This window comes from Myotis daubentonii, chromosome 11, assembly GCF_963259705.1.
Source record: "Myotis daubentonii chromosome 11, mMyoDau2.1, whole genome shotgun sequence".
Lineage (NCBI taxonomy): Eukaryota > Metazoa > Chordata > Mammalia > Chiroptera > Vespertilionidae > Myotis > Myotis daubentonii.
The window spans coordinates 74,849,226-74,875,946 of NC_081850.1; the positions used below are offsets into that span (position 1 = coordinate 74,849,226).

Sequence of the window (26,721 nt, forward strand, 5' to 3'; positions counted from 1 at the left end):
GATCTGAACCCTCACAGTTTTGCGTTGTTGTTTTATGTCTATTTATTTTTTAGTTGATTTTAGGAAGTGGGAGAGAGAAACATGGATCATTTGCCTCCTGCATGCCTCAACCTGGGTATGTGCCCTGACTGGAGATCGAACCCGTGACCTTTCAGTGTATGGACGACACTCCAACCAACTGAGCCACACAGGCCAGGGAAACCCTCACAGCTTTTTAATCGGCAGCACAGGGCCATTACAATGTGCAACCTGCTGGGCATGGTGGCAATATGCAGGGCTCTATCAGCAAGCAGCCTCTCTCTGGCCCAGGCATCAAACCCCCCTTGAAGCTCAAAGGAGAGCACTCTAGGCTCCATTGTCAAGGTTTTCCTTTTTGAGAGAGGAAACGAGAAGCAGGCGTGTTCCACCTCAGCTTAACTCATTGGCTTTGGATGGGGATGATGGAAGTAAAAATCATGGTGGTACTGCAGAGAAATTCAATGGGACTAAGAGCCTTTTGATCTGAAAAGCGCAAGATATTATCCAACAGTTATAACAATAATAGCAGCTGCTGGGGTCCAACCCCAGCGGGTCCAGGGGTCCCCAAAGGTGTGGACGGAGTCAGCGAAGAAGGAATGTCACAGAGGCAGCGTTCAGTTGATCATCATAGCCGGGTTCGCTTGTCAGGGTCTCCAGCCAGGTTCTGTAGCCAGGATCTCCAGCCAAGTTCTGTTCAGGATCTCCAGAGAGGTTCTGTAGCCATGTTCCCTCGCTAGGTTCTCCAGCCAGGTTCTGTCCAGGCTCTCCAGTCAGGTTCAGTGTCCAGGTTTCAGTCAGGTTCTCCTGCCAATCTCTGTAGTCAGGTTCAGTCCAGGATCCCTTGCCATGTTCTCCCGCTAGGCTCTGTCTCTAGGCTCCGAGGCCAGTCCCTCTCCAGGATCCTCCGGCATGCTCTCTCCAGCGAAGTTCTTCTGTCTCTAGAGAACGTTCTGTGTAGGTTCTGTGCCTAGGCTCTGTCTCTCTTGGTCCTGTCTTCCAAGCCCTGTGTTCTCAGTTCTGTGTTCTGAGTTCTGTCTCTTTCTGTCTTGTTACAACTGTATTTATACCAGTTGATTCAATCCTATCAATCTCTATTACAAAGGTTAGGGCGTTTCTTATCTCCATTCCAGGGAGAAAAGATTATGTAGTTTAAGCATGATTGTTCGTAGTTAAAGGGATTAATTACCCGCCTGGCACTTAGTTGAGGGGTTTTATTCCCTCCCTAACTTCAGGGGAAAATCCCTACCTGGGGATTCAACCTTTCTCAGAGAGGTGACTTTGGTTAAAACACAGCGCCAAGAAGGTGAGCAAACATATTAAGAGCCGTATGCCATATATGCCAGGTCCCTTGAAACAGCAAGGATGGACCGGCTCCCGGCAAGCAGCAGCTACTATCTGTTGAATAATTACTATGTGCCAGATGCTGATTAAGCTTTAAAAATCTACATTAACTAATGCAGATTTTACTATTATTATATCCATTTTATAAAAACTAAGTCTGGAGGCATTAGGAAATTTACCTGTGGTCACTCATCTATTAAAGACCCTATTTTGGATTCAGAAATCAACAATATGATTCCCAACCCAACTAGCACAGTCCAGTGGGAGAGAAAAAGAAGCAAACCAAGAATTATAGTTCTGTGTGATGAGCGCAAAGATGGAAGCCAGCTCAGAGAAGTGGGAAAGCACAGGGGCACTTAACCCAGCGGGTAGAGGTGAGGGGGTCAGAGAAGCTTCTTAGTGGAGAGGTCTCAAAACACAGTCATCATTTAGCTCTACGCCATGCTCAGAAAGATGGTTTACCAGGAGGCAGTGAAGTAAGCTCTACAACGGAGCCGGCTATGGAGTCCTAGCTCTGCCTTCCTTGGGTAAATGATATAATCCCTCTAACTTTCAGTCTCCTCATCTACAAAATATATTAATTTTAGACTGTAAGACTAGTGTGAGGGCTAAATACTTCTAAAGTAGCTAACACGATACCTGTATATAAAAAATGCTTACTAAGCAAGTTAATATGATACCTACGGGCTCTTCTTTATATGTACAAAGAAGTGATACATAATGATGAGACAATGACAGTAGTCAACATTTACTGAGGACGCACTTTGTTCGTTTAATCTTCCCAGAAAAAGCAGGTGCTGTTATCAGTCCCATTTTATTATAAAGGAGGAATTAAGGTTTGGTAAGGTTAGGACCCTTGCCTGGGGTTACACAGCTAATCAGTGGAGGAGTCAGGACTTGGACCCAGGTCAGCCAGACTCCAAAGCTTTGGTTTTAAACCTCTCTGCAGCCCAGAAGGCAGTCCTGGGGGCTTGGGAAGAAGAGACTTCCAGGGAGCATATCCTCCAGATCAGAACCACTGAGCAATCTATGGAAAAGTTCAGCTTCCCTGTAACAAGTTCAATTTGATTATAAATGTCCCAACTCTGGACTAACCCTATGACTTATAAGGTCCCTACTGAAAAGCCCTTGGAGAATGCCATGGTTTTACGAGCCAGTGTCAGTTTGTGGAAGTGGGAAAAGGTTGCCAAGAGTAGCATTCGATTCTCCAGTCCTGACCAGTTCATAACAGAGATGAAGACACACCCCTCTAGTTCCCAGCCTGCTCTGGTCCCAATTCCATGCATGTTCATTCTCTAGCACTTCAAGGCAGAAAATGAAAATATATGAGCAGGAGAAAGCTTTGCAATAACTGTAGCATGCCTGCTTTAAAGCAAGCCCGTTGGGTATTACTTTATCCATAAAGAGAGTTTACACTAGTGCGAATGCCACATTTTGTTTCCCCTCGCAATGACAAATTTTTTTTAAAGATCAAAGCGTATTGTATGAGTATGCGATGTTTGACATTGGATAAAGTACTCTTTTTCAAAACAGACATTTTCCAAAAACATAACTCGCTAGACTAATGGGCAGTGAGAAGCCAAAATGACTGCCCTCCGCCTTCTCCTTGTGTATCTTTGCCAGAGTCCTTGGGACTTGCCAAATCCGGTCATGCCTGCTTAGCTTGCTCGACTGATTGTGCCAGAAAAGAAAATAAGACACAGATGTATTTGAGCTCTTTGAGATGCCAGTAAGAGAGACAGCTAATGGCTTCATTTCGACCCTCCCCTTCCAGCTGGGCACAGGTGGGGGATAATGAGGTCCCTCTCCCTAATCAAACTCAATTATTTACTACTCTATATAACCGCAAAGACATTCACATTCAGTTCAGAATATAAAACACACCGTGGGCTACTTCCAACCACTGCCACTGGGTATTTATAACAAACTCAAGTGGCTAACAGTTTGCCTTGGCAGGAGTTTAAGTGTATAAAGTTTTGCAAACTGTTTCTGTTCAAATATGTCCTGCTGAAATGGGGTCCCAGGCGGGGTTCCATAACTGTCAGGTCAGTGAACTGCATAACATCTGAGAATGTATTCACCATGCAGTGCAGACAGGTTCTGGAAATCAAACGCTTCGTTCTATCGCAACCTTCTGAGAAGCATCACAGTTTTTTCAACAGCAAGACTGACATTGTATTAATAAACATTACAAGTCACTAGCCTGACATGTACATAGCAGCAGCTGACAGACTCCAACATAAGCTGAGGGGAGAACAGAGGAAATCAAAATGAGACATAGTAACCAAACATGGCCAAAGGGGTTGGATCATAAAACAAATCACATTAATGTCAGAAATGTGAGCCCTAAACTTTTAAGATATATAGCAACTAAAGCAACAATCTGGTATAATTTTTGGAAACCAAAGTAAGTTGATGGCTATCTGAAATGTGTGCTTTTATTGGAGGAACAAAGTGAATCCTGGCACACTATCAGCAGACAGACATTCCAGTGAGTAAAACATACACATTTAGCTTGTCTGACCTTTAAATTCTTAGAAGTATGTAATTAATGCTTTCCATCTTTATTACTTGCTCCAATATTTCTCCCACTTTAAAGAGACAAAGAAAAATCTTTTCTTTTCTCTAGACAGTAGCTGTTGCCAAAAAGAGAATCAAGTCAGATTTACAAATACAAAATTAAACAGGCTGCATATGCTCATTTCCATACACGAGGACAATCTGGACAATGAAAATGTTTGCTAATACAACAGAATGAAAAGAAACAATACACAGTTGGTCCTGTATGACGTGAGCAAATAACAAATAACTAGGAAAATTTATACCCATGCTGTCAGGCCTGGTTACAAAGAATACAGGCATCTCTCTTTTTTTAAATTCTTCATGCTATTTTAGCTCTGACCCTTACTGAACTGGATGACCTTGCATAAGTAACTACCTGTCTGTGATCTGCAGCTTATATAGATGCTCCTTGACTTATGATGGCGTTACATCCCTATAAACCTCTCGTAAGTTGAAAACATCATAAGTTGATAATGCATTTAAATTTTTTTTGTATTTATTTATTGATGTTAGAGAGAGAGGAAGAGAGAGAGAGAGAGAAACATCGATTTTCTGTTCCACTTATCTATGCATTCACTGACTGTATTCTGTATGTGCCCTGGCAGGAGATCAAATGCACTATCTTGGTATCAGGGGGACACTCTAATCCAGCCGTGGGCAAACTACGGCCCGCGGGCCGGATCCTGCCCGTTTGAAATGAATAAAACTAAAAAAAAAAAAAAAAAAGACCATACCCTTTTATGTAATGATGTTTACTTTGAATTTATATTAGTTCACACAAACACTCCATCCATGCTTTTGTTCCGGCCCTCCGGTCCAGTTTAAGAACCCACTGTGGCCCTCGAGTCAAAAACTTTGCCCACCCCTGCTAACCAATTGAGCTACCCAGCCAGGGCTGAAAATGCATTTAATGCACCTAACCTACCACACATCTGAGCTTAGCTTAGGCTAACTCAGAACAGAATATTTTAAAAATCCAGGTAACACAGTATATTATACTGGTTGTTTACTCTTGTGATCCCGTGCGCAAGTGGGAGCTCCAGTTCACTGTTGCTGCCCAGTATCATGAGAGGCTATCGTACTGTACACCAGTAGCCTGGGAAAAGATCCGAATTCAAAATTTGAAGTATGGTTTCTACTGGATATGTACTGAATGTATGTTGCTTTCACACCATCATAAAGTAAAAGAAATCTTTTTTAAAAAATGTTTTTATTGGTTTCAGAGAGAGGAAGGGAGAAGGAGAGACAGAAACATCAATGATAAGAGAGAATCACCTTCTGCATGCCCCCTACTGGGGTTCAGCCTGCAACCTGGGCATGTGCCCTGACTGGGAATTGAACTACGACCTCCTGGTTCATAGGTTGATCTCAACCACTAAGGCACACCAGCCAGGTAGTCAAAAAATCTTAAGTGGAATCATCATAAACCAGGGACCCTCTGTCTATATGTTAAAAAAAAAGAGGTGCTTATAAGCAATAAATCAGATAATGGCTACTGGGGTTACAGAATCGTGTGTGTGCAAAAATACTAATTTTCTTCTTTTGGTATTCTTTTATTTTGTTTTCTCCAGACCACAAAGCAAATCACATAAAAGTAGAGAGGCTTCAAACTAATGATACCCTTTCATAACGGTCTGGTCATCTGGGTTGTACTGGAGATCAAGTCAAGAAGTTACAGTAAAACTACCCACCCTTTTGAAAACCCCTCATACAGGAAAGAGCAAGGAACCTAGGACTCGCCTCTTTAAAAGGCATCTGAGCTTCCCCTTTATGCAGAGCCAGAGATGCCAAGGCAGCCTCTGGGAGCCCTCTGGGCCACACTGCCCGAGGCAGCCCGGTTCCTGTGCTACCACCGTCTGCCCACTCAGTGGTCCCTTTCCGAAAGAGCAAAATCCGGATTGGATTCTATTTGCTCCGCAGTCTTAGTTAGAACAGTTCCTTTCCCATGTCCATCTGATATAATAAACGTTTTAAGTAAAACTGTACATATGAGGGCTGTTTAATTGCTCTTACTGACTTCTGATCTAGGGGGATTCTGTCCATTTTATTGGTTTTGACTTTTCTTCCCATAAAGCTCAGAGTAGCTGGCAGTCAGCAATCGAGGGACTCCTGTTTATATACTTCCTATCCCTTTTCCACTGGGAGAAAGATGCAAGGAGGAAGGGGGGAAATGAAGAGAAGGAGCAATGGCTTCACTTATTTTGCTGGGACTTCACTCTCTGAAAGGTTGGACACATCCTTGGAGACTCCTGAAGGTCTGCTCTGTCCTGCGTTTGCAGGAGAAAAATTTCTAACTTAGACTATAGGCCAGAAAGGTGAATGGGAGGTTGCTGAATCAATAAAATATACACAGGGCAAATGGTCAGTAATCTGCACTATTTCCTCAGACAACTGAGAAAAAGAAACAAAATTCAGTGACACCTTTGTTCTAAATGCTCACATATAAAGATTCTGCTTTACCTCGTGTTTTCAGAAACACTCCAGACATGTGGAATAAACTCTCCCGAACTTTAAAAATAGTAAAAGGATTGATTCGGTCTGAATGTTTGGGAGTGAAAGTACAGAATGGAAGTATTAAGTTTAAAGCTGTTATTGTTATTCTCTGCCTTTTCCCCACTCCCTCCATTCCCGGGAAGGTGGGTTCATAGTAAAACACTTCTATCCATTCCACTCCCAACCCTACTCTACTAAAAATCATTGATTTGAAAGCTATTGTTTTAAAAAGGACTTTCAGTTTAAAACACTACTATGATCATATGTTAACATCTATGTGTAAAAATTATGTGTTAATGAGAACAATTCTTTTATGTAATCAATAGGTAATATCAATGCAAGTGGAAAACGATTGAAATGCCACTGTATGTGTCTTTTAAAGTAAAAAAAAAAATCTTCTAATGAAACCTTGTGATGTAAGGCTCACATTGCACTGTAAATTGACACAAAGTGAGAGTCTAGAGACGTTTCTACTCTGCCCAATAATCCTACTAACAAAAAAATTATCCTAAGGAAGTTATTCAACAGAAAGAAAATAGATATAAACAAGGACTATCATAGAATCACTTAAAAGCAAAACAAGAAAACAATCTAAACATCCTATGACAGGCATCCACTGCATCCATTTCTGTTGTCATGCTCGTCACATATTAATGATTTGATAACTATCTTCCCAATAGAGCATAAGCTCCATGAGCACAGGGGTTGTCTATGTCTAGATCCTTGATACATAATAAATGTAGGATGCAGGAATTAAGAACAGATATTGAAAAATTTGTAATATAATGTGAAGTAAAAATAACTATATCTATATCTATCTACCTATCTATCTGCTAGAACTGAAACTGTATGTATATACACATGAAAATGACTGTACAAAAATGAAAGTAGTTATATTAGGATGAGGAATCATTAGATAGCTTTTAAATTACTTTAAATATTCTTTAAGGTTGTTGTTTTAGTGCCTCTGAAAAGTAAAAAGAAGGAACATATTTGCTGTTATATACACTCAACATGACTTCATCGTAGAAATGAAATGGCAATTATAAAACCTTGAAGCGTCACCCCAGCTCACCCACAGGAACCCAGGTATCCATTTTTTGCTCAAGGATAGAAAGACACAAAATACTCATATATCATAGCTAGCATACCCCTATTTTTAGTAAAATCCTGAAACAAAGGCAATATGTTTTAAAGAGACAGGTAGAAAAGTCCTCGAAAGCACTCTTTTGAAGAGTGAATTTGCTGGTTACTAACAGCAGGGGGTGCCAAAGGGATCGCTATTGTTCCCAGGAGATGGCCAGGAGGACTGTTGCCACCTTGGCTAAAAAGCTTAAGCTGCGCTGAGAAAATACTGCTGGCTTTCCCCTAACGATGGGGACCTATGGGTAAAACTCAGGTGCTCTGTAGACTTGAATGAATAAAAATTACATTCTTATTTTCACTAGCTATTTAGCATTTTCTTGAATTATAGTCAACAAATCACAATGTTTTTAGCAGTGCTGGTGAGTTGTCATGAACAGAAATCACAGATATAATGATAGCACATTCCAGTTGGTGCAGACGTCTCCAATATCACAATCACTGCCTTTGAAACCAAATTTCAGGAGTTACCAGATCTTGTTACTCAATGTATCAACAACACCATACATATTATTATTCTATCACAAATTTAACAGTTTGATAACTTTAAATACAAGAAGTCCTTGTGTAGTCATGTGAATGTTATTTTCTGCATTTACAAACACTTCTCTGAGAAGGGCTTTTATAGGCTTTACCAGACTGCCAAAGGCACAGGCAGGCAGGGTAAGAACCTCTGCTCAGCCTAAAGGAAGGCAACCAAGAGGATACATCAAAATGGATCTGAACAAAGTTGGCAAGAAAAGGGAGGATGTTAAGTCACAAGAGAGAAGTGGCTGTGATGCACATTTTCATTCTATTTGAAGAGAATTTTTGCCTCACAGGCTCCAAAGTGCCCCAATCTGTCCAGAGGTCTAGTTCATGGGTGAGACATTCAGAGATCGACTTAATACAATTTGCTACTACAAAGTAGTCTGTATTTAATGTAGGTGCAGAGGCAGGAAACACAATGTGAATGTTGTCCCCAGCAGCCCGCTGGAAGTAATAATTACCTGTGGCCTCTCCAGATACCAAATATTCATTTAATGAACAAAATCAAATCCAGAATTACACCAAAGGCAGAGATGAGATACTGAGATAAGCAAACAGAGTCAATACTCACATTCGAACAAAGAGTGACTCTTTGGATGTCAGACCAGGAGATGAATACTTTTCAACCAGGGCCAACGTACTGAAGCCAAACTTATGAATGGGCTCATTGGAATCCAGTGGGGGGAAATCTGTGTCAACCTCCCCATCATCCTCAGCAATATGCAGGCAGTAGGCACTGACATTCTCACTAAAAGGAAAACCAAAAAGGTGAGTGAAAACCAAGGTAAAAAAGGGACTCGGTGACCAGAAGCCCTGATGTACAGCAAGCAAACTGGGGAAACTGCTGTCCTTTACCCCAAAGCCTGCAGTTATATTCAGATCCCCCAAATCCCACTTCATTTGATAAGGAGAAAATACATGGCAGTGCAAAGAGGGGAAAACCAGTGTGAAACAAGAGCCTTTACATTCTCTGTTGTTCCAACAAATACTTACTGAGCACTTGTTGTAAATAAGACACAGAACCCCTTAGATCAAAGATGAGAGTTAGCAACAGTCCTCAAGGAAGCTTACAATATGGGGGGGGGGTAGTAATCACTATATTAGCTATAATACAATTGTAAATAAAATAAGTCTCATAAAAGAGATACACAAAACTATAAAAGAGAGAAAATGATTTGGGGGAAATCGGTGGACTTTGATTTATGGTCAGGATTAAGAAAATATCTGCTCTAGCTCAAGAAGTAACAAAGACAATCAATACAGTTCTCCCTTCTCTGAAGAAAATCAGCCTCACTTGGCAGGACCTGATTCCAAACACCAAGGATACTTAACAGAGTAAAGCAAATGACCTGATTTATCCTGACCAACTGCTTATGGACTTTTCTCACTTCCCTAGAATGTCCCGTCAGTAATCCCAGTTTCTAGCCTCTCCCAGTTTGTAATCAACACGCATCTCTTTCTCCTTCTTTGGGGAATTAAAAAGTCAATTTGCTGAAAAAGGGTGGGAAACTCTATCAACATAAAGACAATTTAAAACTAAGATCAACTTAAAACACTTTAGATACCCTGCTCCAAAGTTGAATTGTGAAACTGCAAATCTGCTAGTATTCAGAAGTATGAACCTAATAGTTCGAAAGGCAGTGGGTTTCTAAATTCTGCAGCTTAAATTTGGAGTTTTAATTATATGATTGATGCTTAAATTAATTAATTGCAAAGTGTATGCTAATTGTTTAATTGGTTGCTTGATCTATATAGATCATTTTTTGAATTAAATGAGTTGATTTACAAAGTTTATTGATTGGATGTGACAATGAATTATTTCACTGACTACCTGATTTGCAATTTTCCCAATTAATTCACAAATCTTTTGCCGCAATTCTGCTTACTGAGAGAGAGCCTACTTCAGGTGATCTATACTCAGTCTGTCAGGATTAAGAGATATTTGTTATATAAAACAGGTAATAAGGACAGATTAAAATGAATGGGAACTGTAAATCTGCTAAATGGATGGATAACAAGAAAGTAATCTGGCTATGTTTGTCACTATAAATTTCCTGTATTTGCAATGCTCTTAATTTAAAATTCATCTCTGAATGGTATGGGAAACTTACAGGTCTTCGCAAGAGGCTAACAAACACAAAACATGTGCAGAAGCAGAAGAAAGCCATTCAGATGCAGAAAATGTCCTGGTGGAGGGCCTATGAGCTTTGTGTCCAGGAAGACTTGAGTTCAACCCTAGCGCCATCACTCATGGGCTCTGTGGTTTCAGAGAATAAGCTGCACCTCCTTGAGGTTCAGTTTCGACGTCTATAAAAAGGGTATAATCGCCTAACTCAGGGGTGGCTGTGAGGATTAGATGAGGTAATATATAGTGCTGAGCATAGAACAGAGGTAAAAAAAAAAAAAAGGTATGATAACTATAAAAAGTCAGATGGAAAATAACTTTGACAGTAATGTCAATCCTTAAAGATAAACTGTGTGGATGAATATTAGCCAGAAAACAACAATGAAACTGAGTCCTGTGTGCATACATCTGTGGCCGGAGTTAACATGTCCACTGTGCTCCAGCCTTGGGGCCACTGAGCCTCCGGGATTTTATGACCAGGGCAGACACTGATGAAGCAAGCAATGGACAGCACAGATTATTTATTGCCGTGTAAATTATCCTGAGGAATGCCTGTGATTCCCCAGCATCACAGAGGTTTCAAGGGCAAATAATAAGCCTATTGATCAAAGCAGAAAGCCAAGCATTGGTATCAGAAGAATTCTGCTTTGATTGTCATGGGAGGCCCACAAATCCCCTCAAAACAAACTCAACAAATGTCACAGGTTTAGATCTGAGAGCCAAAAGACTCACTGCCAAGTGCTGTTATTCTTCCCAGTTCTAAATACAAGGTGTGAAATCACTTATTGTTTCAAAAAAACATTTGCCTAGTGCCTGCCCAGTGCTGCTGCATGACCCAACACTGGGAACCCAGCAAGGAGGAGAATGACTGGCTCACTGTGTATGACACAAACTACAGGAAGTCTCTTCTGGTTTATCAGTAAAGTTTAGCAGCAAACAGTGCTCCAAACCCTAAAACCTCTTAATTGAATGCCTAAGGAAAAAAAAAAGACTGAACAGTATTCCATATCTGTGTATGGTCATAGTGGTTCTTTTGTGCCTTTATACAAGAATGATGAATGAAAAAGCTACTGTGGTATTTTGACTTCTAAAACTGCTTCAAGGCTCCAAATTAGTACTAGTACAATAACCATTAATATCGTTAGCTACATTTATTGTGTGCTCAGTGCCAGGAATTGTGCACAGTGGTTTAGACACATAAGCTCAGTGAATCTTCATAGCAGCTATGTCGTCACATTGTTATGTGTGTGTTTTTATAAATGAGAAAACTGAGGCTCAGGGAGGTAAGCGGTTTGCTCAAGATTAAACAGCATGTAAGGGACAGAGCTGAGATTCACACCCAAGTAGTCAAGAACCCTCACTCCTGACCCCCACCTCTCTCTGCCAAAGCCATGGTGTGTTGCTATGGAAATGTGACGTACTTTGAAAAGGAGGAGGAAACCACGTGCATTATAAAAAATTAGAAGCTTAGAGATATTTATTTCACCTCCTTGCTGGTACAGCTGGGAAATAGACGCCCAGAAAAGAGGAATAACATGGTCGGGATCACCCAATTAAATAGGGCCAAAGCCAGGTCTAGAGAACTCCGGTCTCCTTGCTTCCGTTCCATTACTCTTTGATCAAATCAGAAATTGGTGGCATTGTGAAGTGGGGAGGGGAACAAAGAGGGGCAGCTGTGGTCTCTGACTCAGGAATTCCCCAAATATAGAATCTGGGACTTATAAAACAGTGAAAACAGGGGCGCCTCCTTATGACATAGTTCAGTGGAATGAAGAGAGGTTTTGCAGTCAGATCTGGTTTCAATGCTAACTCAACCATTAACCAGCTGTGTGACCAAATCTCTCTGAGTTCCATTTTCTCATCTATAAAAAGCTTTCATTGATTTCTCTAGGAGAATCATTTGGAAAAGTGATTCTCCTCTGTGGTCTTCCAGAACTTGGTTGATATTTCTGCGTATAATATTGCTCCTTTTCTTATTTATGCATCTATGTTCTCCTAAAGAGCAGGATCCTATTGTCTCTGCTTCCTCACTGAAGAGTAAGCGGCTGGCATTTAGAAAGTACTTAACAAATATTTGTTGAATGAATGTATATATGAATGTGTAGCCTGAATCACACTGTACCCATAAAAAAACCATAATGGGTATTGTTATTATTTTTTCATTCTCACCCAAGGATATGTTTTTTTAATTGATTTTAGAGAGAAAGGGAGAGAAACATCAATGTGTGAGAGAAACATTGATCAAATTAATAGGCAGAAGACCAAACTCAGGCTGCCCCTCCTCTTCCTCCTCACACACCAAAACAACAACAACAAACAAAACCCACTCTTCCAATGCTCCCTATATCAGTGAAGGGCACAACATACAAAGTTGTGCAAATCAGAAATCTTTGATACCTCTCCTTTCCCACACTTCCCGTATCTAACTCATTCCTAAGTCATGTGAATGTTTATCTCTTAAATTTCCAGAATCTGTCCCTTTCTCTCAATCTCCACTGTGGCCCCTGCCTACTTCTTGGTCTCTCTCCACTCCACTTTCTCTTCCCTTCTTTGTGCTCTGGCTGCACTGGCCTTCTTTAGTTCCCTGACCACAACCTGCTTCCTCCGGCCACAGATTCCTGCCATGTGGTTCCATCTGCCAGGACCTTCCCCTCCAAATGCCTCTGGTATCACCTTCTTGGGGAATTTCTCCCTAACACAACTCCCAGGCTGGACTCTCATAAACAACATTCCTTTCCTTTAGAGCACTTAGCTCAGTTTTTAAGCAAACCTTATTTGGCTTAACTTTTTAAATTTTCTGCCCATTTCCTTCACTAGACTGTGGAACTCATGACAGAGAGCCCACATGTGGTTCCATGAACCACTGTATACTCAGCGAAGTGCCTGGTATACCGTAAAGCAAACACTCAATAAATATTTCTTGTACACAATGATAAGTGAAATGGGTCAGTTACAAAGTGCTAATACATTTGATAATTTCTTCTTCCCCACGAAACTATGAATTTTTAGGGGGAATAATTAGATTTCTCTTGTACATTTTATCCTCAATACCTAGACCCTAGGACTCCATAAATATTTCCTGAATGAAGGAATGACTGAGGAGTTAAGCCTTCGAGATTAAGCAGGATATCAAAAAGAATGAGAGAGGCATTCCTGACTAAGGAAACGGCAAAAGCAGGCATGGTATCAGCGTCGAGAAGATGCCATTTAAATAATGTGATACATGGGAGTATAGCTGGGGGCTCAGAATGGAGGTTAGGCTGTATTATTTAGGTAAATGATTCCCAATGATGACCCTAAGGAATATAAATTAGAAGCAAAAACCTACAAATGGGAGAAGAGTAGATAGAGATGGGCAGGTAGATAATAATGGAAGGAAGGAAGGAAGGAAATTCTAATTGCAAAGTTGTCAGAAAGCATGTAAGATCAAATATTCCTATATACTTTCATGGCAAAGCACAATTACTTGCATCATCGGGGAAGGCTAAATTATGCTACTGTTGCTGAACTACCACTAGTTTGGTTTGTAGTAGTAGCTGGTTATAGTTACAGTATTTATCAGCAACAGAAATGAACATTTACTGAGCACTTGCCATGTATTTTCTTAATTTTATTTTTATAACTACCCCCTATTAGGAAGTTTCTATTCTTATTTTACATACGAAACCTGGAGCACATGGGGCTGAAGTGATTCATCCAAAACCAGCCTGATAGGTATTCACGCCAGAATTCAAATCCAGACTATGGCTTTGGATCCCCCACTCAACCACTATGTTATATGCTGATTAAGAAGGCAGAGGAAAATGTTAATACATACTTAGAGAAGTGGTCGCCAACCAGTAGTCCGCGGACCACTGGTGGTCTGTGAGGTCGAAAAGGTTGGCGACCGCTGTTTTAGAGAACTTCTATGAAAAACAATTAAAATTAAGAAAGTTTGATACTTGCCAAAACCGGTTTGGCTCAGTGGATAGAGCGTCGGCCTGCGGACTGAAAGGTCCCAGGTTTGATTCAGGTCAAGGGCATGTACCTGGGTTGCGGGCATATCCCCAGTGGGAGATGTGCAGGAGGCAGCTGATGGATGTTTCTCTCTCATCGATGTTTCTAACTCTCTCTCTCCCTTCCTCTCTGTAAAAAATCAATAAAATATATTTAAAAAAAGAAAAAAAAGAAAGTTTGATACTAAAGGAGATAAACCCTCAACTATCTACAAAACCCACCAAGTTTCCCAAGGGCTCTAGATAGCTGAGGTTACATTAGAATGAAGTGGATCTGTAGTGAACTCCATTGCACGGTGAAACCATGTCTTTATATTTTCTAGAGCTGCATTTCCCAACATCTGGCTACTGAGCACATGAAATGTGGCTAGCCTGAATGGAGATGTGCTGTAAATAGCAAATAAACACAAGATGTCAAGCATGTGAAAAGATGCTCAACATCATCTCATTAGGGAGTTGCACATTAAAACAACAATGAGATACCACTGCACACCTATTAGAATAGCTCAAATCCAAACCATTTACAAAACCAACTGCTGGTGAGGATGTGGAGCAAGAACTCCCATGCATTGTTGATGAAATGCCAAATGGTATAACTATTTTGGAAAACAGTTTGCAATTTCTTAAGAAAGCTAAACATAGGCTTACCATACAATCCAGCAATTGCACTCCTAGGTATTGGCAAAATGAATGGGAAACTTATGTCCACACAAAAACCTGCACATGAAAGTTTACAGCAGCTCTAATAACTAGAGGTCTGGTGCATGAAATTTGTGTACGGGTAGGGACCCTAGGCCTGGCGGGTGAACAGGGCCCATCTGTGGGGTGACTGGCAGGGTGATCAGGGAGCCCCCGCTGGCACCCACATTGGCTGGCCTGGGGCCTGCGGGCTGGGGGCAGCTCCTGCGTCGAGCGTCTGACCCCTGGTGGTCAGTGTGCATCATAGCAACCCGTTGTTCCACCATTCGGTTGATTTCCATATTAGGCTTTTATTATATAGTATTCCCACAAACTGGAAGTAATCAAGCTGAACTTCAATAGGTGAATGGGAAAACAAACAGTGGTACATGCATACAATGGAATATTATTCAGCAATATAAAGAAATGAGCTATGAAGCCATGAAAAGACACAAAGGAACCTTGAAATGCATATTACTTAGTGAAAGAAACCAGTCTGAAAAGGCTACAAATAGTATGATTCTAACTAGCTGACATTCTAGAAAATGCAAAATGATAGGAGCAGTAAAAAAATGAGTGGTTGCCCTAGCCGGTTTGGCTAGGCGGATAGAGCATCGGCCTGTGGACTGAAGGGTCCCAGGTTCGATTCCGGTCAAGGGCATGTACCTGGGTTGTGGGCACATCCCCAGTAGGGGGTGTGCAAGAGGCAGCTGAATCGATGTTTCTCTCTCATTGATGTTTCTAACTCTGTATCCCTCTCCTTCTCCCTTCCTCTCTGTAAAAAATCAATAAAATATATATTTTTTTTTAAAAAATGAGTGGTTGCCAGAGTTGAGGGGGGCTGGATAAAGAGATGGAGCACGGAGCATTATTAGGTCAGTGAAACCATTCTACATGATACAATCTTACGAGTGCACTCTAATGTAAATGACTGACTTTAGCTAATAATAATGTATCAATACTGGTTCATTGATTGTAACAAATGTATCACACTAATATAAGATGTTAATAAAAAGGAAAGATGAGAGGCAGGAAGTAGATATGTGGGAACTCTATACTTTCTGTGCAATTTTTCTGTAAACCTAAAACTACTCTAAAAAATAAAGTCTATTAAAACAGAGCCAGCTGATTCACATGAAGCCAACATATCACTGGCTACAATAAATGTTAGTAAGATAAACTTCCCTATGAAAAGACATTGACTTAAATTGGGTCAAAAGAGAAAACCCTCACAAAATTATTCACCATATCTAAAACTAAAAAGCTGAATAAAGATATATTAGACTAGACTAGTGCAAAGAAGAACAAGGGGAGAAAGCTAATTGCACTGCAATAAAGAAAAAAAAAGGGGGAGCAGGCCACAATACAAAAATAAAACAGGGCCGTTTTATATTGAAAAAAAGGAAAACTCACAGTAAAGATATGAAATGCATGAATCTTTTTGTGCACTGACATATACAAAATGGAAACTGCTGAAATCTCAGGAGAAATTGACAGAAGCATACAACAAAATGGAAACTTTAATCCATTTCTCTTAATCATCCATAGATGAAATAGTTAAAAGATGCAAGAACATGATAGTAATTAAAGATGTTGATTTAATAAATATATATTGAATTCTGTAACCTATACAGAATTGTTTCCAGAATCCATAAAATATTTATAAAAATGTATTGTATAGTAAGCTGCAAAATATAAATAAACATCTAAGCAGAAATTTTATATGCCATATTTTCTGATCAAAATTCAATAAACATGAATCTATATAACAAAGTCTAAATTTAAAAATTCTTCCAAATAGATAGTTTCCCCTAAAAATCACTGCATCAAAATAAGTAGGATAATAAATACCACATTCCAATTTTGCTCAAGAGCTAACAAAGGAAGCCAAGAATTCCAGCTAAATTCTCCATTCCTTCCCTGCGGCCAAAGCCTACTACCATAAACAGTTTACAAGGCAGAAACAAGAGAACACTGTTCTTAAATAAATGGTTTTCTTGACCAAAATGAAAAGAGAGGAAGGGGTTCTTTCCCATGCATCTAGCAATTTGGCCCCCTGTGAATGAAGAGCTCCTCCAAAGGGCCAACCCACTGGAAAGATCAAATGAGGACCTATTCCCACACCTAAGTTCAAATGAGCTAGAAAGAAAACACTTGCCTCACTGATAAGAAGAGATCCCAGGGATTTACTTTACAGATTGTCTTATACAAAACACAATGGAGAAATCCATGTAAGAATTGTAAAAAATTTGTCCTGTAAGAATTGTAAGACATTTCAAAAGACCATAGTTTCTTTAACTTCAATACAATATAATTCTGTAATTCAAATTATAGAGCACCTATTTAAAAAACGTCAACACGCTTGATATACTTCAGGAATATAAATTTTAATAAGATGTACTCAATTGCAGAGGCTTACAAACTATTACAAGAGATAGTCTCTATTTTGGGGGTTCAGAATTGCTAATTATATTTGCTGATCTTCCTTTTCTTCATTAATATCTGGTTTGCTTCATTTACTGCTTTCTAATAGGAATATATTGAAATTTCCCAGTTTGACTGTGGATCAGTTAATGCCTCTTTAAAACTCCCTTAAAATAGGTTAGACTATGTTGCTAGATACATACACAGTCAGAATTATTATATCTTGATGGGCTGCTCCTTTTCATTATGTAATCTACCAAAATATCCCTATTGACATGTTTTTGCCTTAAATTCTACTGTTCGATGCACTGCCACTGGCCCATTCTCTCTAGATAAGAAATTTAAGTAGGGGAGAACCAATGCAGCAAAGCACTTTCAAGTTCAAGCTATGATGTACAAGCACAGAGACTCTACATTCAAGTTCTACATTTTAAAAATAATTATTTAATGAGGAATAGAGTCTAGGGACTGAGAGAAAAACTGAGCCAACGACTGGCAACAAAGAGAACTAATTCAGACCAAAGGAAATAATGCAAAAACCTTGGCACTGAACAGACCAGGAATGAAATCCTGACTCTGCCATCTCCCACTGGTGTAACCTGAAGCAGTAACAATTCTCCTTTGCAGAATGAGGGTTATAATGCTCACCTCACAGGGAGCTAGGAGAATTCAGTGAGAAATCGGGTACGAAACGCCCAGCATGGTCCCAACTCATGGTAGGTACTTAATAAACATTAGTTCCCTCCCACTAACTCCCATGCCACATTTATCAGCAAGCCTCATAAAAGGGTTTGAAATTGCAACATGCATTTTCCTCAAGTCTGGATTCACAAACTTATCAGTGTATTTACAAGTAGATTCTGAGATGAGCCTGAGATACACAGGTCCAAGATCTGGTGAGCAACCTGACCTACATTAGTGTGGACGTCTGCTTCCCAGGCCAATGCCTAGAAACACTGGGCCCGAACGCAGGATGGGTGGCCAGGAGACAGCCAGAAACTAGAGCAGCCAAAAAAGAGGAAGGATTACTTGAGCTTCGGCTCCCGTCCTTCGCTTGTGTACTGCCAACAGATGAGCCCGATCAGGTCCTGCACCCTGGCGCTGGCCATTGTCACCACAGTCATTGGCAGCAGTCTGTCCTGGCTTGAGTGTAAGGGGAGGTAGACATCGATCTTCTTGGTGGCTGTTGTGCCTACATGACCCTGTGGACAGAACACATGCACGAGGGTAAGGCATACACTCACGGTCATGCAGACCCTACTGGGCCACAACTACTGCTCTCCAGGGCTTGTGTGCAGCACAGCCATCTCTGATCCTTTTTGCATAGACCTGCTTATGAGCCTGGAAAGGTCCCCCAAGTAGAAATACTGTCTAGTTTTAAGGTTTTTTTCTTTAATATTCATTTTCTAACAGTCTAATTGATCCAATTTTGCCAGCAGTAAGATAAATGAGTGCTACAATTAAAACCAACAAATCAGAATGGTGAGCAGATCTGATGTTTAGTGGCAGGAGACTTGCGTTGCTACTTATTCAGTGTGACCTTGGAAAAGTCACCCTTAGGCCTTGGCATCAGCTACCCTCCCTGAAAATCGCGGTCTCACTCCTTGAGACCTTGGTAAAAGCTACATGGGAAGCTGACACACTTTCTGAAGAAGCTTTTAGGCCTGTAGCACTGGATCAAAGGGCTTGCCTTCTCAGAGACTATGGGAGGCTAATTCCATTATGTAGTACATCTGTTTACTTCAGTCATCTGCTATGAAGTTCAAGGGTCCCTAGTCTACCATTTTTGCCCTAACCATCATACCTCACTGCCAATCCCTCCCGAATACCTACTCCTCCTCCCTCCCAAACCTCTCACTCCCCTTTGGAACTCCAGCACTAATCGTTCCCTCCAGCCATGGCCAGTGTGGCTCAATTGGTTGAAGGCTCAGATGATATGACACCTCCTCAGAGAAACCTTTACTGATAATTCTACAGAAAGAAACCACCCTGCCGGTGTGGCTCAGTGGTTGAGCGTTGACCCCTGAACCAAGAGGTCACTGGTTCTACTCCCGGTCAGGGCACATGCCTGGGTTTCAGGCTCAATCCCCAGTAGGGGGGACATGAAAGAGGCAGCCAATCTATGTTTCTATCTCTCTCTCTCCTTCTCCCTCCCTCTCTAAAAATCAATTAAAAAAAACCCATATTATAAAAAAAGAAAGAAGCCCTGACCACAGTTATTCTCACATATATCCTGTTCATTTTCTTCATAGCACTTAATAATTTTACATTATGTATTTGTTCATGTACATCTTTAGCGTATGCCTTCTCCACTAGCCTCTGAGTTCCATGAGGGCATCTATAATAATGTCTGCTTTGTTTACTGCTCTATACACAATGGCTAGCACTGTGCCTGGTGCATAAAAGACTCTCTCCCCAAAAATCTGTTGAACTACAAAATGAATGCATAAATAACCTAAATGACTGCCAAGATACAAGATAGAAACTCAATAAATGCTAGTTTCCTCCATCCACCCCTCTTGCCTTTCCTCTAAGGGTCTATTTCCTGGAGGAGCATGGAAAATGGAGGTACCTGACCAACCAAGTGTTTCCAGCTTTAACACTATAATTTTATCATTCTAAGGCAGAAAAAAAAAAAAGATCAGAACTAAGGTAAGGAAATACATAAAATCAGTTTAAAAACATTTAAAGAGAAATTCCAAATCTCTTATAACCCAGCATCTAATATTAGATCCACTGATTTTTTTTTTTACTGAATCTTATCTCTATGTTATAAAGCAAATAATAAAAAAGCAGTTCTCTTACATAATGCATGCTCTCGCTCGCTCTCTTATGTGTACATACACATGCACACACTCACACCCATGCATGTTTTTCAGCCTGAAATAATTACATCTCTAAACAGCAATTGTTTGGCCTTGTCAGGCAGTTAAAGGGTTAAAATTAAAACAAGGGCAAGCTTTCTGGAGTGGATTTGTCACGCCCTTATCACTCTTCTCAACCTCCTTTTCACACCCGCCCAGTTCATTGTCCTTGCTATTCCTTCTTATTTCCTTCATTCCTCCTCCTTCCTCTGAAGAACTAGAGCTGATGGGACTATAGGAATAACAATATCTCAAAATAGGAAGATTCAATGAGATGATCAATGTGAATGTGCTTCACAAACTGTAAAGTGCTTTAGAAATGCAGAGCAGTATGCTAGAAAGGGCCTACATTTTAAAATCAGACCCATTTCTATTACTCAAGCCTATTACAAGGTTATATGAGACCAAAGATGGATGCTATAGGAGCCCTAATAATATGTTATTATTATAACAAGAACTGATATTTATAGCTGTTAAATAAATTCTGCAAAATGTTTGCCTAAATTACCTCATTTAACTCTCACAATCACTATAAGAGGTAGTGTTCTATCATTACCCTCATATTATAGACTAGAGGCCCGGTGCACAAAAATTTGTGCACTCGGGGGGGGGGGGGCGGGTGTCCCTCAGCCCAGCTTGTGTCCTCTCGCAGTCTGGGACCCCTTGGGGGATGTCCACCTGCTGGCTTAGGCCCGCTCCCTGGGGGGGATCGGGCCTAAGCTGGCAGTCAGACATCCCTCTGGCAGCCCGGGAGCCCTCGGGGGATGTCCACTTGCCAGTGGGGAGCAGGCCTAAGTTGCAGTCAGACATCCTTAGTGCTGCTGAGGAGGTGGGAGAGGCTCCCACCACCACCGCTGTACTGGCAGCCGTCAGCCTGGCTGTGGCTGAGCAGAGCTCCCCCTGTGAGAGCGCACTGACCACCAGGGGGCAGCTCCTGCATTTAGCGTCTGCCCCCTGGTGGTCAGTGTGTGTCATAGTGACCAGTCATTCCCAGTCTTTCTGCTGTTAGGGTCAGTTTGCACATTACCCTTTTATTATATAGGATGAGAAAACTAAGGTGTATAAGGCTACAGGCATCTACTCAAGATCCCATAACCAAGGTGGAGGAGGCAGAATTCAAACCCGGGTCTGTTTGACTCCAAAGACCCTACTTCCAACATCAATGCCTTCTTTCCCTACAGTCATTCTAAACTAAATCAATTCCCACTTTCAAAGGTTTGGAAATCATCTCGCTTCTGCTCACAATGAACCAGAAATGCCGCCTAGAGCAGTCTCCTATGGGGGGGGGGGGCTAGCTCTGAGGAGCCGGCCAAGAACTGTTAGGAGATTGAGACTCCAGAGAACATCTCTATTTTAAGTTGACTAAGGGCACTATTGTTAAGGAATGATACTCCTATGAATCCCTTTATCCTCTTTATTTCACAGTGAAATAGCAAATGTGGGGGAAACTATGAGAATAAATATGGTAGATGCTTATTAAATGAAAAAAGTGCTTTATCTTTTTAAGTCTCCTAATTCCATCTTGAGGCACTGATGATGGGAACGAGTGCCTTGCACACAAACTGAAATTACATATTTTTTAATAAGGAGCCTCTTCTGAAAAACTCAAGGCGGTGGCAGTTAGCTCTATCTAATAGTCCCTGTGTTGCAACATTTAGAGGGAATCATCTAAAATATAAAACAATCCATCAACATAATAGAAAGTAATTAACTTATTAAAAAAGAATAAGGTGACCAAAGGATTAAAAGTATTCATCACCCATCAAGGCAAGCAATATTTCAAAGACCCAACATCTTACTATTAAAAAGCAACTAGCAATCATAGTTTCACTGCATGGCAATTTATGTTTCCACAATATGGAATTAGGTAAATGGAGGTATAATTAGAGCATAAGGGGTCAACATAGAGAGAGGGAAAACTGGTTTAGCGCCATCTTTCTCAGTCACTCATGCATTCAACAAACACCCACTGAAACGCCATGCTGGGCTCCGAAGACAAAATCAAGTGAGATGCAATGCAGATCCTCATCAAATTCACCGTATGCTGGAGGTCTGCATTGTACAACGTAATAAAAAGCTTCAAGAGGGGGGAGGCTGTCGTGTGAGCTCAGAAGCAGCCCAGACCAATGGGGGCCTCCCTCCTAGATAAAAAAAAATTGCCCTTCCATCTAATAGAATCACTAACCCAGGAAAAAATGCTACTGTACTTAAATACCAACTATACCAATACACAAAAAGTGAATTGAGTTTTTCTGAGACATGGGATTATGAGTGATTTTAATTTTCTGCTTTATATTTTCTGCATTTTATATAATGAGCATGTACTATTTTTATAATTAGAGACAAAACAGTAAATATAATTATAAACAGAAGAGGTGATAAAAAGAACTACCACAGAGGGCTTAAGAGTGTTAAGAGAAAGGATCAATTTTGAAAATGGAGCCTATGTTAAGGCATCCAGCATGATTTATTAAGAACACACTAGGTGCCAGGTATTGTGACAGGCTGTTGAAAAAAATGTTTTAAAATGTAATTCAGACACCTTCCTATGGCAGGTTAAGTGATTTTTATCAAGAAAATAAAAATTAATAAACCCGAAAAGAGCTGACAAACTCGGATTTGAACAACTCTCTCCAGGAGCAGTCCCTAATCAGGGAATGCCCCAAATTCAGGTTTTAAAACAAAAAAATATGTATTCCCTGTAGCAAAACTATTCCTCAACACAAGTGCAATTAATGAAGATCAGCTATACTCCAGAGTTCATATCACATGGCCTCTCCATGACTTGATGGCTCTGCAAATGCAGCCAAATCTCAAACTCAACATGTCCAAGACCTATTTTCTTCTTCATCACTCGTCTCTCAATCAATATTCCATCTCAGTGAAGGCTTTCACCACCTACTCTGGCACTCAATCTAGGAAACTTAACTCCTCTTTCTGTCTCATCTACATCCAAATGCCTCTGAAACATCTCTCAAATCTTTCTCCTCACTGCGCTGCTCTAGTTCATTGCTAGAGTATATTGAGTGGTAGTTAAGAGTACAGATTTGGGGTCAGCCAGATCCAGGTTTGAACCCAGACTCTGCCACTTCTTTAGCTGCTAGACCTTAGATGTTGGATAACTACACCTCTCAGAACTTCCACTTCCTTACTTGGAAAGTAATTAAGATGTATATAAAATGCCTGGTACATAGTCACTGATTTTTCAAAAAGTGCATACATATCAATAGAATGACCAATATTCTTTTTTTTAAAATAAATCTTTATTGTTCAGATTAGTTTTCCTCTTTTCCCCCCCATAGCTCCCCTCCACCCAGTTCCCACCCCACCCCATGCCCTTACCCGCCCCCCCACACCCCCTTCCCCCCGAGAATTCAGTCCACTCCCTTTCTATGCCCCTGATTCTATTCTATTCACCAGTTTATTCTGTTTGACAGATTTTTTATTCACTTGATTTTTAGATTCACTTGTTGATAGATATGTATTTGTTGTCACTTTGTTGTTCATAATTTTTATCTTTACCTTTTTCTTATTCTTCCTGTTCTTAAAGAATACCCTTCAGCATTTCATATAATACTGGTATGGTGGTGATGAACTCCTTTAGCTTTTTCTTATCTGTGAAGCTCTTTATCTGACCTTCAATTCTAAATGATAGCTTTGCTGGGTAGAGTAATCTTGATTGTAGGTTCTTGCTATTCATTACTTTCAACATTTCTTGCCACTCCCTTCTGGCCTGCATAGTTTCTGCTGAGAAATCTGCTGACAGTTGTATGGGTACTCTCTTGTAGGTAACTAACTGTTTTTCTCTTGCTGCATTTAAGATTCTCTCTTTGTCTTTTGCCCTTGGCATTTTATTTTTTTAAAATATATTTTATTGATTTTTTACAGAGAGGAAGGGAGAGGGATAGAGAGTTAAAAACATCGATGAGAGAGAAACATCGATCAGCTGCCTCCTGCACATCCCCTACTGAAGATGTGCCTGCAACCAAGGTACATGCCCTTGACTGGAATCGAACCTGGGACCCTTGAGTCCCCAGGCTGACGCTCTATCCACTGAGCCAAACCAGTTAGAGTACCCTTGGCATTTTAATTATGTGTCTTGGTGTGGTCCTCTTTGGATTCCTCTTGTTTGGGGTTCTCTGCACTTCCTGGACTTATAAGTCTATTTCTTTCACCAGGTAGGGGAAGTTTTCTGTCATTATTTCTTCAAAAAGGTTTTCAATATCTTGCTCTCTCTTCTTCTGACACCCCCATAATTCGGATGTTGGCGTGCTTGAAGTTGTCCCAGAGGCTCCTTCCACTATCTTCATATTTTTGGATTCTTTTTTCTTTTTGCTTTTCCAGTTGGGTGTTTTTTGCTTCTTCGTATTTCAAATCTTTGACTTGACTCTTGGGATCTTCTAGTCTGCTGTTGGATCTCTGTATATTATTCTTTATGTACAGTATCATGTCATCCGCAAATAAGGACAGTTTTACTTCTTCATTTCCAACTTGGATGCCTTTTATTTCTTCTTCTTGTCTAATCGCAATGGCTAATACTTCCAGTACTATGTTGAACAGGAGTGGTGAGAGTGGGCTGTCTTGTTCCTGTTCTTAGGGGAAATGGTTTTAGTTTTTGCCCATTGAGTATGATGTTGACTGTGGGTTTGTCATATATGGCTTTTATTATGCTGAGGTATGATCCTTCTATTCCAACTTTGCTGAGAGTTTTTATCAAAAATGGGTGTTAGATTTTGTCAAATGCTTTTTCTGCATCAATTGATATGACTATGTGGTTTTTATCTCTCAATTTGTTTACATGATGTATTACGTTTACTGTCTGTATATTATTATTTATTTCAGTCAGTGTATGCTTAATTTCTAATTGGTCCTTTTTCATATCCTTGAGGGTCTCACTAAATTTCTCAGAGGTTTCTAGAAGATTCTTGAGTAACCTTATAACCGTGGTTTTGAACTCTATATCCAGTCGTTTGCTTTCCTCCATTTCTTTCGTTTGTGACATGTTTTTTTGTCTCTGCATTTTGGCTGCTTCCCAGTGTTGACAGAGTGGCTTTGTGTGCTAGGTGTCCGATAGGCCTATAGGCCTGTGGCTCAGCCTTCCTAATTACCTGAGGTGGACACTTTTGGTGCACCCCTTTGTGGGCTGTGTGCAGTCTTGTTGTAGTTAAGCCTTGATTGCTGTTGGTACTGCTGGGAGGAATTGACCATCAGGCCAATTGGCTGTGAGGACCAGCTGTGTCTACAATGGGAGAACTGCTATGCTGGAGACACCCTTATGGGGCAGGACTTGCTTCAGTGGGGCTTTGGTGCCCACTGAGTCTGCCTCTTGAGTGTCTCTCTTATAGATGTGAAGAGTTTTAATCTGGTATGGTCTCACTCTGACCCCTGGGTACACTGGCTCTTGGATCTCCAAGGAGGTGCAAAGTCAGCCACTGCCTGAGGCCACCCAGCAGGAACTACAGTGAGATCTGCAGACTCCTCCTCTTTGTTTGGGGTTTGGACGTGCCCAGATGAGGCGCAGCTGTGTAGCAATGCAGGCTGCTGTCAAGCCTTAGGCCTTCTTTTGGAAGCTCTGGGGCTCTCTGACCCAGCTGCAGTTTGTTAGGTTTTAGGCAGTGAGAGCACAGGCCATTCATATGCAGAAGCCCCTGAGCACCGCTTGGGTGGGGTTGTAAATTGGGTGGGGCGGGGTCTCAGGGAATCACCAGGGCGGAGCAAACAGTAGTGGCTGCTGGTCAGCCCTGCATCGGAGAGGTCCCCGAGTTCCACGCATCCCATGCCCCATGCAGGAATAATGATTGCTGCAAGCACCTCTGAGAGAAAGCCGCCCTTGTGTTCCCGCCCGATGCCAGACAGTCTGGTTTCTCCCCATATGAGTCTGGGTCCCCAGAGTCTCGCCCGGAACTGGAATTCAGAGCAATCAGGAACTTGCATCTCCCTCCAGATTGAAAAAGAGAACAGTGCGCCCAGCTGCCAGCCCATTTCGTGCACGCCTCCATACCGCCACACTTCTGCACCTCTTACCAGTTAAAATGCGCTTTTCTCTTTCATTCTTGTTGAACTTCCACTCAGCCAGCCTTCCTGTGGTTCTGGTTGATACCTGTTTTGTCTTTTAGTTGTAGTTTTTGATGTGGTTGTGTGAGGCAGCAAGTACAGGTGTGTACCTATGCTGCCATCTTGGTTCCTCTGACCAATATTCTTTTAACATGTGATTTTAAACATCTGCACTATATTACAGCATGTAGTGATACTATCAACATATTCCCTGGTTGTGACACTGTTTCTAGTATTTCACTATTATGAATAATATTCTCCTAAATATTCTTATGTAAATGTTTGTGCACGTTTTCCTAGAAACAGATTACTGGGTCAAAGAGTATGAATGCTTTGTGGCTTATACCATATACTGTAAAAGTTTACTCTTTTGAAAAGTGTCTTTATGTTAATCATGAAATGTCAACGTTATGAATCATATATCATTGAATTAATAATTAGTTCATAAGCCCTGGCTGGGTGGCATACCCCACCCAGCATCGTCCCATACACCAAA

At 40.9% G+C, this 26,721-nt stretch overlaps 1 protein-coding gene across 15 annotated transcripts in view; it reads right to left on the reverse strand.

Annotated features, from left to right (window-relative positions):
• The window catches only part of MAPKAP1 (MAPK associated protein 1), a 198,286-nt gene that overhangs the window by 107,939 nt on the left and 63,626 nt on the right, over positions 1 to 26,721 (reverse strand). For 13 of the 15 annotated variants that reach the window (XM_059658038.1, XM_059658039.1, XM_059658034.1 and 10 more), the window contains 2 exons: positions 18,337 to 18,509; positions 8,657 to 8,833 (listed from right to left, as the gene is read on the reverse strand). In XM_059658038.1, the coding sequence (XP_059514021.1) occupies positions 8,657 to 8,833; positions 18,337 to 18,509 (350 nt within the window). The remainder of the gene's footprint in view (positions 1 to 8,656; positions 8,834 to 18,336; positions 18,510 to 26,721) is intronic. The other 2 variants (XM_059658042.1, XM_059658040.1) reach the window with 1 other exon arrangement.